Source organism: Gavialis gangeticus, unplaced genomic scaffold (assembly GCF_001723915.1).
Source record: "Gavialis gangeticus isolate Ggan-Ray unplaced genomic scaffold, GavGan_comp1, whole genome shotgun sequence".
Taxonomy (NCBI): domain Eukaryota; kingdom Metazoa; phylum Chordata; order Crocodylia; family Gavialidae; genus Gavialis; species Gavialis gangeticus.
In genome coordinates this window covers 56,507,578-56,521,758 of record NW_017729030.1, presented here as the reverse complement: position 1 = coordinate 56,521,758, position 14,181 = coordinate 56,507,578, and the positions used below count along the sequence as shown (strand labels likewise).

At 38.3% G+C, this 14,181-nt stretch overlaps 1 protein-coding gene across 7 annotated transcripts in view; it reads right to left on the bottom strand.

The window, feature by feature from the left end:
* EPHA5 (EPH receptor A5) overlaps positions 1-14,181 on the bottom strand; it is a 369,106-nt gene that overhangs the window by 4,382 nt on the left and 350,543 nt on the right. For 4 of the 7 annotated variants that reach the window (XM_019522269.1, XM_019522268.1, XM_019522273.1 and 1 more), the window contains 3 exons: positions 12,634-12,827; positions 9,538-9,693; positions 2,530-2,983 (listed from right to left, as the gene is read on the bottom strand). In XM_019522269.1, coding sequence (XP_019377814.1) covers positions 2,767-2,983; positions 9,538-9,693; positions 12,634-12,827 — 567 coding nt within the window. In that variant the 3' untranslated portion in view covers positions 2,530-2,766. Of the gene's footprint in view, positions 1-2,529; positions 2,984-9,537; positions 9,694-12,633; positions 12,828-14,181 lie in introns of those variants that run through there. The other 3 variants (XM_019522271.1, XM_019522272.1, XM_019522270.1) reach the window with 2 other exon arrangements.

Here is a 14,181-nt window from a genome sequence, read left to right as displayed (position 1 = left end):
AATAGAACTGAGCTCAAGTAAATGGCACAGCATCCACGCTGACTTTCAGATGCTAGCAGTGCATAAAAGATAAGTGCTAAGGCACAGCCCTTATCAGAGAAAACACTGTACCATAGTCAAGATGACTTGCTCATGACAAAGTGAGTAATAGCATTTCCCAAAGCACCCAAGTGACTTGGGAGCTGAAGGACCTGTCTACACAATCTCCATGCTGAGCCTGGGACTGCCAGTGGGAAGCTCACCCTAGGAACTCACTTATTCTTAGAGGGTGCGTCTGTATGAGACAATGCACAGTAGACTAATTCTACTGTGCATTAGCAAGTCACAGTGAAAGGCATGCTAATGCGCTAATGCACAGTAGAATTATTCTACTGTGGATTAAGTTTAATAAAAAGACACTACTGTGCAGTAGTGACAGTTATTGCACTTTTAGTTAGTACTGTATCTCATATTAGAGGTACTAAATTTAATGTGCGGTAACAACGGTGCATTAAAGCATATGTAGATGTGCCCAGGGTGAGGTGCTATGACTGACTGGAAGGGAATCTAAGTGAGTGTCCCAGTATCACTCTCAGGCTTTCAGTCTTGGGTGTACTTCTTGGTACATAATCATGGCCTCATTTCTGAGCTTTGGTATACACTGGCCATGCCTGCATAAGATGCTGACTGTGCAGTCATGCCTGTGCAGTCATCTAGTACTTGTATAAACAAATACTAAATAACTGCACAGTAACCAGAGTTACAGTGCAGTAGTGTTGCTGAACGGCTTTTTTGTGATGCTGACTGTGTACTAACCCAAGACTACTGCGCAGTAGCGTTACATGGCAGGAAGCATATAGTGACACTACTGTGCAGTGGTCTTGATCTACTGTGCAGTCAGTGTCTCATGTAGACGTGGCCACTGAGTAGGAGTGAGGGGATGGGACTTGCTTTCGGGTGGCACTCCCAAGCTTCATGTGGAGGCAGTGCAGACAAGGCCTGAGACTCATTCTCAGAAATGGTTTAGGTCTCTAACTGTTCCTATGGGCCTAAGTCACTTTTGAAAATGACTTACACATTTTTTAAATTCTCACCCCAAATCTTTTAAAGGCAGCAACTTAATTATATGGGCACCAAAACTGGGCACATGAATCAGGCAAAGTTGTGTGCAACAGTCTTATTAAGATGTCTGGTCATTAGAAGATCTTATCATTCAGCCTGTGTGCACAGCAGGACTAGAGATGCATACAGTCATGGAGATTGATGGACACTGGCATGTGTAAAAGCATTGGGCATCTATACCCATGCTCCAGGGTGGAAAGAAGGGGGCTTTAATTAGAACAGCTCTGAGAGCCACTCTGTTTAAAGCACCCACAGCATCACATGTATTCAGCATCCCATGCCTCAAAATGGCAACAGGGCACTTTAACTAAGGCTCATTTGACAAGCTTTAGTTAAAGCACCCCTGCCACAATTTTGAAATACAGGGAAACTGAGTACATGTGATGTGGAGGCTGCTGGAGTGTACTAATGAGTATGCTCCAGCAGCGTCCATTAAGCGAGTCTGCTCTGACACATGCTAATTAGCACGCATGAGAGTAGAACTCCATTATGTGTATAGGTGCCCAATTCCACTGAGTCTCCATTCTTTAATATACTTGAACCAGAACGTCAATATACTTGTCATTTCTGTCCTGTGAAGAGGCCTTTCATTTTTTATTTTCTTTCATTGATCCAAGGTGGAAAATGAACACAAACCCATTCATAATTGTACCCTTATACTGTACTAAGCACCTGACTTAAGCCAAGCCAAGCCAAGCCAAGAAAATCACAGGTAACATTGCTGGTTTGTCCTTAGCTAATTCCAAGAAGCCTTCATACAGCAATACAGCTGGTACTCTGAGAGCATCCCCAATCTTGAAAGCCCAGCTGCAAACTTTGTGGAGGACAATTAGCCCTTAATTGTGATAGCTCACTTTTTAATTAGTTGAATTCATAGCCTTAAAGCTGTATAAAAATACCCTGTGAGCATTTCATTTAGTGATGGTTCTAGTTATATTTTATACAACAAGGACCAGATTTCCAGGCTCAGTTCACACTGGTACTGAATTTTCAAAAGAACTCAGCATCCACTGAGGCAGCTGGATGCCATTTCCCCTTGATTCATGTCCCACTATAGGGACAGACTCTACCACTGTTACTCAGGTTCTACAGTGCCTTTCAGTTCAAGTGTTCCCTTGCAAATCAGTGGAACTGTTGATGGCATAAACCATAAGGCATTCTTCAGATGTAGTGAGAGGGGATTCTCAGGCTGGGATTTCCAAGGATGCTAGGGGAGTTAGACACCCACATACTGGGGGCTTTTGTACAATATGGACACCATTGCTTTGTTTTGTTTTTTTAAGAGTTCATCTGCTCTTGTTTGTTATTCCCTTCTTATATCATTATGACATCAGAATTGGTTCCTCTAGAAATAATTGCAGTGTCACAAACTGAGAAATACAAACTTTTAGGTTTAGGAAAAGCAGCAGGAGCAGGTGAATTCTTGAGTATTTTTCATTCGGTGTTTTTTTTTAATAAATAATTTATTTTATTTTATAAGAAAAATTACAATGCAGAGTAACACAACACATATCATTACAAATATTCAGAGCTATTCAACTAATAACAAACAACAGGGTGTCCTGAGATTCAGTGAGTACAGATCTTTCAAAAGGTATGGTATGGAGTCCACATTTTGTTAGCAATAGGTCCAGCCAAGTGTGAGATTGAGAGTCAAGTCATGATCTATCTATTCTTGAGGGTTGTCCTGGTAAAGTTATTCTTGCTGTGTAATGATAGAGCTCCAGGCCCACTCAAAGTCACTAGATGGTCCCAAAGTTTAAAGAGCAGGCCTTGTCCAGTGGCACAGTTTCCTTCAAGTCTGATATCCGGTCGGAAAGAGGGGGTGGAGGGTGAGGCTCCACTTTTCACAAGGAGATTCGTCCCTTGGCAAGAATTAGAGCTAAATGTAGAAATCACTCTTTGTTTGAACACATTAACTTTCAGGTCTTTGCTAAATCATGTAGAGCTCAGGACTTGGGGAGATATTCACTTTAATTAGCCCTTTTATTTTTATTTTTCCAAAATTTGTTGCATAGTAGGGTGTCTTTTCTATGACACTTGCATGTAATCTCCAGTTTGAACCTGGCATGACTGGTCATTCAGATTTTGATTGGACTGGTTGGACACAAGAATAGATTTTACAGATTTCATGGACATTAGGGCTGGAAGGGACATCACAAGATCATTGGGTCCAGCCCCCTGCTCAAGGGAAGTCAGCTGGGGAATATGATTTTCAGAAGTAACCAGTGATTTCAGATGGTTCAATTGTTAGGTGTCTGGTACACCTTAAGATGCCTTAATGAGGCCTGATTTTCAGAAAGTGCTCAGTGCTTGCCTTCTCAAAATCAGGCCTTTTTTAGATGTCCCAAATTCATCATCTGAATTTAATAGTCACTTCTGAAAATGTTGGCTCTAACATTTTATCAGGGATTAAATATTCTTTTCAGTGGAATGTAGGACAGTTTTTCATATTAAAGATTTTTTCTTTATTTCTTCATTTTTCTACATTTTGGGAAAGAATTATCCAGTATTCCACTTCCCATTTAATTTCCACCTCTGGCTCCCATACAGGTTGTTTTTTTGGGGAATGCCATTTTAGATAGTATTTGGAGAAGACTTCAAAAACTGTAGTGTTTTACTGATGCCATTGGGTGAGGGGGAGAAAATGTTCAGCTCTTCTCATCACCAGATCCCCCCAAGTCCCAGCTCTGGAATATATTGAACAATTACCTATATTGAAAATTACACGGAATATTTAAATTGATTCTTATTTGCACTCTATAAAATATTTTGTTGTTCTCCTTTATAATAAAGCAAAGCAAAACAAAAGAAAAGAAGCAAAATAAAGTAAAACAAAAATAATCAACACAAAATGAAAGCTAAAACAAAAAAGCCCACTTGTAACCATGAAAGAACTTTGTGTATTCCAGGGGTTTCTCCCAAGTAAGTTGAGAGAACCTGTACAATGTTAGTATATCTGCATTAGTAGTAGCCAGTAGCTAGATCAGCATTTCTTCCCTTATTCCAGAAACAGTGACTATGATCCTCAGCTGCTGTAAATCCATAGAACTTTGTTAAAGTCACAGGAGTTCATGCCAATTATACCAGATAAGGATCTGGATCAGCTTTTAATCACAAGAAACATTTTGTTTTGGAGTACTGAAGTCAAGGAAAGCTTGCCACTTTACCTTAGATAAAGACCTGGCCTTTGGTGATTTTCAAGGTATATAAAATATAGCACAGATGTTGATTAATTTATTTTAAATTAGCCTGTCAATTTTCTCAAAAACTTATCAAAGTGGAGAGCAAACCAAAGTCTGAACAAACTAAACCAAAATAGGTGGTATCAGTGGTGTTAGACTGTAAAATGATAGAAGTTGTTTAGGAACCCAGCCACAACTGTGGAAGCATCTAAGTCTAAAGATAAACTTTATTCTCAGGATTTAATTTGCTTACAATAATAAACTTATGGTGTCAGATGCTCAGTTGCAGTAAACTGGGGTAATTAGATTGGAGTCCATGGAGCTTTGGTGCTTTGCAACAGCTGAGGAACTGGCTCACAGAAATTATGCTGCAATAGAGTATAGTAATGCCTAGACTAGAAATAAAATGATTATGCCACTCGGTTTTAAAAGATACTCTCCACTGATTTTAATAATGAGTTGAATCCTTAGCACAATATGGATTTATTTTAGGGCCCAATTGTGCAACCCCTATTTATACTAGTCAGCATTTTGGCAAACGTGGTTTCAGTGAATTTACTGAATCCGCATCCATGAGAAAACTTGTGTGTAAGATTTGTATGCTTGGGCCCTTTGAAGAACATACTGGAGAGCAGTATGGATATAGTTTAAAATACATTATGTTTTGGAAGAATGGGCAAGTAGATATTAAAAGGAATTGTCTTCAGACCTCTCGTCACAGATTAAAAGTTAAATAAAGGGAATTAAACTTTTTAAAAGTGTTCATTAGATGCTCTTGGAAGTACCAGCTCCTTTGCACTGCTTTGTGGATGTGAAAGGTTTTGGAGGCAGCTAGGTCTGGTCAGCCAAGAAGTCAACCAGGGCGTGGGCATTGGTTCAGAGATAACACGTCGCTACTGTGCCACCTGGGTTAGCGGCGCTAGGAGAGCGGGACCTTTGGATACTGCTGCCAGAGAACAGAATTCAGAGGCACTCCCTGCCTTTTGGAAGGTGTTTTCAGTGCAGATAAGGTCAAAGTATCTAGAAGCTATAACGTGACTAAAGCCATTAAATAAATTGAGCTTTTTGTTAGCTCACAATTCTGCAGAACCCAAGGGAAAAAACATTTAAAAATTAATCCAAGATAACTTATTTAAAAATAAATTTAACTGAATAATAATAATAAAATCATTTCTGGTTGAATGAGATGCTTCATTTTAGGTTCCAGCTTATATTAAGGTCTTTTAATTACTTTTTTTTTGTCGAACCAAAACTGAAGGGATTTTCCTAACAGAAAGTCAACTTGAATTTTTAAAAAAATGAAATATTTTTTTTGGAAAATGCCAAAAAGAAGGGTTTTTTTTTTAAATGTTTATTTACTTGTCTTTGATATAAATAATTCAGTAAAAGCAAGAAGAATGCACAGAACATTTCTGCATGAGCAAGTCTGCATTGTTCATTGAAAAATGTTTGGGCTGAAAAATATTCCTTGGTTCTTTTCTGGCAGAGTTTTCCAGGCATGGGCCGAATGTATATTAGCGCACAAATGAATTTTTCTGCAGCACCTTGTTTTCATGGAACTGTTTCATGAGTGAGAAGAAAGTAAAAAAAAGAAAAAAGAAAAAAATGAAGTGGAATATTGTTTCTGAGTATCCCATGGGATGCTTTTGACCTGGGGGCTGGGAAGGGTTGATATACATTTGTCTGATGTCTTGGCATATTTTGCCAGCCTCTGCTCCTCTGTCCCTTGCTGCTGTCCTCCATGCACTGGCAGAACAGCAAATGAAATCAGCAAGATGCCTACCAGATCTACCGAAGCAAAAGAACTCCATTGATTTTATTAATTTCACACAGCTTCTATACTTGCAGCCGCAGGGAAGTGGAACAGGCAGGGATAGAGGAGCAGAACAAGGGAGGGGGGATACTTGGGGAAGTAAGAAGGTATTAGCACAGGGAGATAAGAAAGAGCTAAAAAAAGGAGAAGGAAGGATAGATGAAGATGCAAGTGGAGGATGAGTGAGGAAGCAACAACTGAAAAGAAAGAAACACAGGGAAAGGAGAAAAATAAAGAGTAAATAAAGGATAAAAAAAGAAACAATTCAAAGAAGAGGCAGCAACCAGATGCAGAAATAAGAGAGGGCAGGAAAGCCTGAAGTTCAGGGACAGCAGAGTAGGTATAGTAGGTGGGATGGCTACTAAGGTAGTAGGATGAAAATGTCCGCTTTCCTCTGGCTATTGAGGGAATGGGTTGAAAGAGCCTGCTTTTCTCTGAGGAGAAATGGCTTTTTATGGTGCAACGGGATTCTTTTAAAGCATTTTTTTTCTGACTGAATATTTCAGTATGAAAAATCTACAACAGAGAATAATTTTAATAACAACAATAATAAAAATCTCTGCTGGACATGTCCCGAGTAAAATATATATTTTGATCAATGCAAGGGGTCCAGAACCTGTTTGGATTGACATTAGTTGTGTGAAATCCAGCTTTAGAAGCTGACAGCATATATGCAAGTGGGGAGAAGAAAAAGGACATGAGAGGACAGCACAGAATGGATGAATGAGAGACAGATATTGAGAGAGCTTAAGGAAAAAATAATAGCAAATAATTTGGCATGGATGGGACACTTATTTATTCTTTTATTTTAGTATATGTTAGAGGAGGTATAATCCACTTAATAATTTAGAAATGATGATGTTTTTCTGACAAATTAGGCCCTGATTAGGGAAAAATGCTTATGAAATAATGTGTAATGAGGTCTATATACATTGCATATGACACAGAATCACAAGAAAGTAGGGCTAGGACACTTGGGGGGTCATCTGGTCCAACCCCTGCTCAAGGCAGGATCATTCCTGTCTAAACCTTTTTAGAAAAGTGTTTGTCTAACCTAATATGACTTGGAGGAAATATGGAAGAACCTAATAACCAGAGCATGGTGAGCTGGGAAATGCTGGAGAGGAAGTGAGGAAGGAAGGGAGGGGATGATTGCTGAAATTGTTTGCAATTCCAAAAAAAATAAAAATAAAATGGTAATCTAACATCAACAACTCAGTTTTTTTTCTTTTTAATTGAATAAAACATTTAATTCCAGAGGTGAGCAAATGTGTTACTTTTAACATTATAATTTAATAAAACTGAAGCAAATTTTGAAATCTGAACAGTTTTTTCAATATGGAACAGTCAGACTTTTCCAAATTTTTCACCCAACACTGATAATTTGGCTAAACCAGGACAAATCAGTGGAACACTGCTATTGCTGGATCTCCATTTTTTTTGTCAAAGCAGAGTTTTGCCTCTGCTCTCACTGTGGAAGTGGAGGGTCTCAGGACTGTGCAAAAGGCAAGCTCTCCAAACTCAAATGACTGATGTAAATGCTTAACTCTGAGTGTTGTGAGCAGACCCAACAACTTTAGCTTTTCTGCTCAGATCTATCCCAGTTGTTGCCTCATCCCACCTCTGTGCTCTCTGGGTTTGCTCTCTTGGCTATTCCTGTCTGCCCTGTGGATTGCAAATTCTTTTGGGCAGGAAGTGTCTTCTCTGCTCCATTTCTATAGAGCACCCAACAAAACGAGACCCTTATTTTTGACTGGGGTTCCTAGGTACTACAAACACAAATATATAATGACATAAAACATGACGACTCTTCAAAGTGTGCAGTTACACATGTGCTTAATTATTTATAGGGTTCGGCCCCTGTCCTGAAATCACAGTAAGTAAGGGATATTAGGATTGTGAGCATTGCAAAACTGTAGTGAGAGAAGAGACACTGCAACATTTCCACTCCTACTGGACCCCAGACTATTAATATTATTTTAAGTTGTTATTAGGTCATCTTTTCTATGTTTCAAAGGAATTCCTACTCTGTAGAGTGAATTCCATTTAATAATAGTGAGTTCCTACAGCAATGTTGATCTTGTTTTGCAGAACAGGAGAAATCGTTAAGGTTCTGTGAGTATAGGATTTCTTATTATTTTCAGTTAATTCAATATGCATATTGGCCAGCTGGAGGGGGTGCATGCGTGCGTGTGTGTGTGCTGATCAGAACTAGAACAACATAAAGGACTGGGTCATTTTCCTTTTCATTCTAATTCAACATTTGTGATAACCTATAATAACCAAGCTGGAAACACAGTCTCTATGGTCAGCTTGCAAAAATAATAGGAAAAAAAAATATAGGCATAATTATTACACAAGTGGTACAGGAAATTAAAGAAAAAAAAAGGCACATAATAAACCAACTACCCCAAGGCATTTACTGAATTAATTCAGTGCTATGTATTGTATTCAATACAGTCAGATCAGCCTGATTTCAGAGGCATGCAAACATAACGATATAGGGCACCACTGGCCCACACACTATGTACCCAGGACCCAATCCTGCAAGTGAAGGGCAAGCTCTTTTGAGCTGCATAGCTTACACGCACCCCTCTTGTGGGAGAGGGGCTTGGAACTGGGCCAGTATCAGACCCATTTCTTCCTTTCAACATCACACAGAATCCAAAAAGACAATTAATGATCAAACAGACCCACTTTCTTTAAAAAACGTTTCATTTTTAGCTGGATATTTGCAGGGGACCTCTAGGCTTGACTGCCATTTCTGAAAATGTCCGGTTGGGGCTAATGCAATTTGTGCCCTTTTGAGGACTCCTTTACAGTGCTGGAATTTGGAACTAAGAATCCAGGCCTTGGGGGTTATGACATGGGCTTCACTGATGGTCTATTGTCACTGTTATGAGGTCAGCCACATCAATTGTGCAAATGTCTGTTTTTCATCTTTTGCAGGTAAAAATCACATCCCGCTTATATCACATACTGGGCCTGTCCACAAATCACCTGGGGTTAGGCACAGCTCCCTCAAAAGCCAGTGACGCCCATATAAGAGTAATGTAAATGAGAAGAGATTCCAGTTTCCATTCATTTGATGGTATAAAACTGTGCTTATTTTTTTTTTTTATTAAAAAAATTCCCCAAGCAATCCAACTGCCAGAATAGGGTCTGTCTGTTATGCAAAATCTAGTGTAAGTTTATTTGGTAAAGGAGCCCAGTTATTTTAACAAACACAATGACCTTAAGTTCAACTCTCTCCTGCATTTGTTATCAATACAGGTAATAAAAGATGAGGCTTCTGTGAAAACTAATGGCTACATACGAAAGTGAACTGCTTCCCTTCTTTGTCCTCTTCTGAAGCCTACCTCTCTACTTCATTTACACCTATTTGTATTCTCACCCTGCTCCAACAAATTAAGTGAAAATTATCAAGAAACTACTCACTCTAAAGTCACCTGAGCCACAGCATCCATTGAACTGTATCCATTTTCCATGAAAATCTCTGTATACCGTCCCATTTTGATGGCTTCCAGCCATTCACCTACTGATCTGTAGGCACTGCTTCCCACCGGGCTATGTTCTACTAATAAATTTGACACTCTAAAATAAAAAAAAAAACAACAACAAGGTTTAATATTTCAAAGTGATTAATATAACTTATTCATCCACCATTTTTAATATTAAAGAGGAAGCATCTATTGTGTTTTCCTATCTAGAAGTTCTATCTTCTCCACCTCTATTTTTCTTTTTCATTATAACTTACAGCTATGGTAAATCAAAGGGCAGAGAGTATGGCAGCCAAATTCTCTTTCTAAACAAGTCAGGAGAGTGGAGATAAATGCATATTGTATTTCCCATCACTGATTATCATTGCCAGTCAGTGGTCAAAATTGGAGGGACTGTTTCTGAAAATATGTGCTAGATTTTCAAAACTACTTGTCTCCCACTGATTTTAGCAATTTCTAAAATCCGGCTCTAGACTCAGGAGGCTACCTACAGTCTAATCTTGACCAATATATCTATATAACTTTAGTCACAAAAGAAGTGCCAGTCAAATCCAAAACTACTCGCACCATGTCCAGCAATATGGGATTCTGTTGTTACTTGGTTCCTGGGCAGCACCATACCTTAAACACCTTACATGCTTACATACTGCATCTCTTCTGGCAATAGATTTCAAGGGACTTTGCAAACGAGTTAAGCATCAATATCACCATTGCGCAGATGGGAAAAATGAGGCAGAAAGTGGTGAAACAATTTATTCCAGGTAGGACGTGAGAATGGGACATGTGAATCCCAAACCCAGTGTATCTAAGTGCTTTATCCACTGCCTAAGAAAAACACTTGCATGAGGAATCTAATGCACACATGTAAATTTTTGCAGAGTGAAGCTTTGAATATGGGAATTAAATTCAAATGTATCAAACAGGTAAGATATCTGAGATATTATTTCAGCACTTGAGAAATCTTTGTATATTTTAAGATCACATTAGTACTTCTTTGTTCATTTAATGACCTTGCTGAAGGATCTAATAAAATGTAAATACTACCAGTACCAAAAGCAACATGTTTTCACATAAAATTTTATATGCAGAGGGGATTCAAACTTCCTATCTTACCATAAGAAAGAGGTGGATTTTCAGTGTGAAAACCATAATGCATTTATTGATATGCGTACATTGTCATGTTATGCTTTATTTCCTCCCTTATCTGCATTAATGAGAATTTTTAATAAAGGATTGTACATATAAAAGATCCTTTAGTGAGGCATTTTGTTTAATTTTGGGTTGATTCAGTAACTTTTTATTATGGATAGAGAATGATATGGGTAAAATAAACATGACCACAAAAAATTGACGGTTCAGGTGCACTGTTCACATTTGAAACACTAATAGTGGTTTTGAAATGGAGACATTTGGAATGACTTGGAACTGTAAATGCATTAAAAGATCAATAAGGTGCTTAGTGACTATATGAAATGGTTTACTGCCTGTTTTCATCTTCTCTGGTGCAATTTGGTATAACAATGTATGAACTGCTGCACAACATGCCCTGAAAATGACTATTCCAAACTGAAAATAAAAGAGAAGTGTCTCATATTTTATGCTACCATAAACCTTTTTATGCAGATTTGCTAGGAATGACATTACAACTAATTGCTAATAAGATTCATTCTTCAATTGCTTCTTCAGAGGATTAATGATGCATGGAAAGTAGCCTGAAGACTCGTGCCTACTTTGTATTTAAAAAATGACATTTACTCTGGTAAACAAATGTTGGCCCACAGTGCCAACCTAACCTTTCCTAACAATTGTTGCTTATTCCTAGACGTTTGCTACAGCACTGCCAGTACAAATGTGTGTGTAATTTCCTCCCTGTGACCAAGTGGACAATTATTACAGAACCAGGGCTGATCTTCAGCTGGCATCAGTCAGTATAGCTCCACTGAAGTCAGTGGAGCCACCTTGACTTACACTGGTTGAGAATCTGTCCTCCTGAGTTTGTGTAGAGGGCAATAGGATTAAAACTAAATAATTTAATGCTGCAGATGAAAAACACTGAACATGTGTAATAGTAAAAAAAGGGAGCTATTCTTTTCAGGCTTCTGGTACCATGGAATTTTTATTGTTTAGATTACTAGCCAGTAGGAATTTAAAAATAAATATTTATAGTCCTCTTTTTCTATAATCTCTACTTTAATTGTAGGCTTGGATTGATCATGTTTCACATTAAAATTGCACGCTGTTTTTTTCAGTTAATGTGGTTTTAGAAAAATCATTTGTGTACAATATTGTTCAACCACAAGGGTTTGTAATTTTGACAAATGGTACAAATGGAGGTGAATGATAATGGAGTTAAGAAAGATGGCAAGAGGACATGTGTGGGTAGGAATGCATCTGCAAACATTTAGCTTGGCTAGTCTCAAGAATTTCCCCACAAGGGTTTCTCTTCTCTTAGTATTAACAGGATAAAGTCAACAGAGAGATAACTGAAATGGTTTTTATTATATACTTTATGGGCCAAATTCTGCTCTCCCTGGCTGCATCTACACAAGGTGCTTACTGCGCAGTAGCTCATTACTACTCAGCAGTAGTAACAAGCTACAAGCTACTGCACAGTCAGTGTCACCAGGATGCCGGTTACTGTGCAGTCATTTACTATTTGGGTATAAAAGTACTACATGACTGCACAGTAACAACTCAATCAGCATCTTATGTAGGCACGGCCCCTAAATCCAGTACACAGCAGAATTAATTTCACTACGGAGCTGGGACTATACAAGCCAACTCAAGTGCTTGAAACGTAGGTTATGCTAATTTTACCTGCTATAGCATAGAAGTATTTATAAAGTGATTCAGTTGTCCGCATATCTGACAATTTAAAGAGAAAGAGTTGGCTGGGAAGACTATTCTGGGGATAATAAAGGCCTTGGTAGATCTGTAGAGAGTCTTTACTGACCAAATACTAAAAGACACTTCAATGCCAGGATATTAGGACGGAAGTCTTTCACTGAGAAATGGCTTCAACCTGAATGGGTACCTGTTTGATGCATTAACCAATGTCTTCAAGCTGCTAGGGTTACGGATGAGCTTATCCAACATGCTGACAATTTCATCAAATTTGGGCCTGCTGTTCCGGTCTTTCTGCCAGCAGTCAAGCATTAGCTGGTAAAGAGCTGCTGGGCAGTCCATGGGGCTTGGCAAACGATAGCCTTCCTCCACTGCTTTAATCACCTAGGGAAGACAAAACAGAGTGTTTTTCCCATCTCTGAAATGCAAAGGGTTTTAAACAGAACCTTTCATAGCTGGCAAATCATCCATTATTGCTGCTTTCCAAGGCAGTACACAAGCCTTTGCTGTGCTCCCTTTCATGGTATTAATTAATTAAAATTAATTTTAGTTAACGGAAAAATAATTCAGGGCACAGTAACACTGAAGTCAACAGGTCAGATTCCTAGGTGTTACTGTGAACTGAATTATTTTTCTGTTAACTTTAAGGGAGCTATGAAAACACTCCAGTTGAGGATCAAGCCAATTGTTTAACTCAATTGCTCTACCCAATCCGCCTGGATCCTCAACTGGAGTGTGTTGTCATAGCTTTCTTAAAGTTAATGGGGCTACCTTTAATTACACCAGTTGAGGATATTACCACCAGTGTTTATTCTTGGATTCTGAGAACAGTAGCATATGGGCCATCTAGCATTTCCTTGGAATAGAACTTTTTTTAATGAAAAGGCATGTGCTGGATCATACATTTGTTTTACAACAATAAAAGTCCAACTTTATTTCAAAAGAGACTTTGAATGCTAAATGATGGATACATTCAAGGCTGAAGCAACATAACCATCTCATATATCATTCAATAATGTGAGGGTCTAGTAATTTATTATTGTATACACATTTCTGCCAGGAATTGAAAATGTCTCCAAAATGCTACATGTAAATTAAAAACAAGGGAGGGTCTGGCCATTGATTTTAAATGCAAATACAAAAAAACCCCCATGATTTTGTACCAGTTATATTTAAAGCAACTAGTCCACACATGTGAATTCTTGTGTCCTTGAGAAGAAAAGACACCCAACAAAAATGCAATGACTGATTATCTCTCTCTCTTGTTGTAGACTAAAAATAATTAAATCCATTCTGATGACAAAATAATTTGTTTTCAGCATGTCCAGGTTGTTTTAACTGAAACTCATCGAATGGATCTTCAAAAGAACTCTGGACATGGCAACTATTCTTTAGACACCTAAATAAATGCCTGCATTTTTACAAAAAAATAAAGCTAAGCTCTGCTTTAGGCACACACAATACATGAATGTACCAAGAAATTCTTCATACCCCTTTCTTCATACTTTCTTCTCCTAAATCTGTTGGCTACCAGAGGTCAGAGGTTGCTCTCCTGGGTGGTGAATGTTGTGGCCAACCACCATGCTCTGAATGTATGCTTTCCAAAGAGTCCCTTGCATTCTTCTCATTTTTATGCACAGTGTGACATATAATTTTAAATCACATTGTTTTCAAATATATTCAGTGGTTAGCAAAATTATTGCCGTAATTTTAGTCTTGATTGCTTTCATCCTGCCTT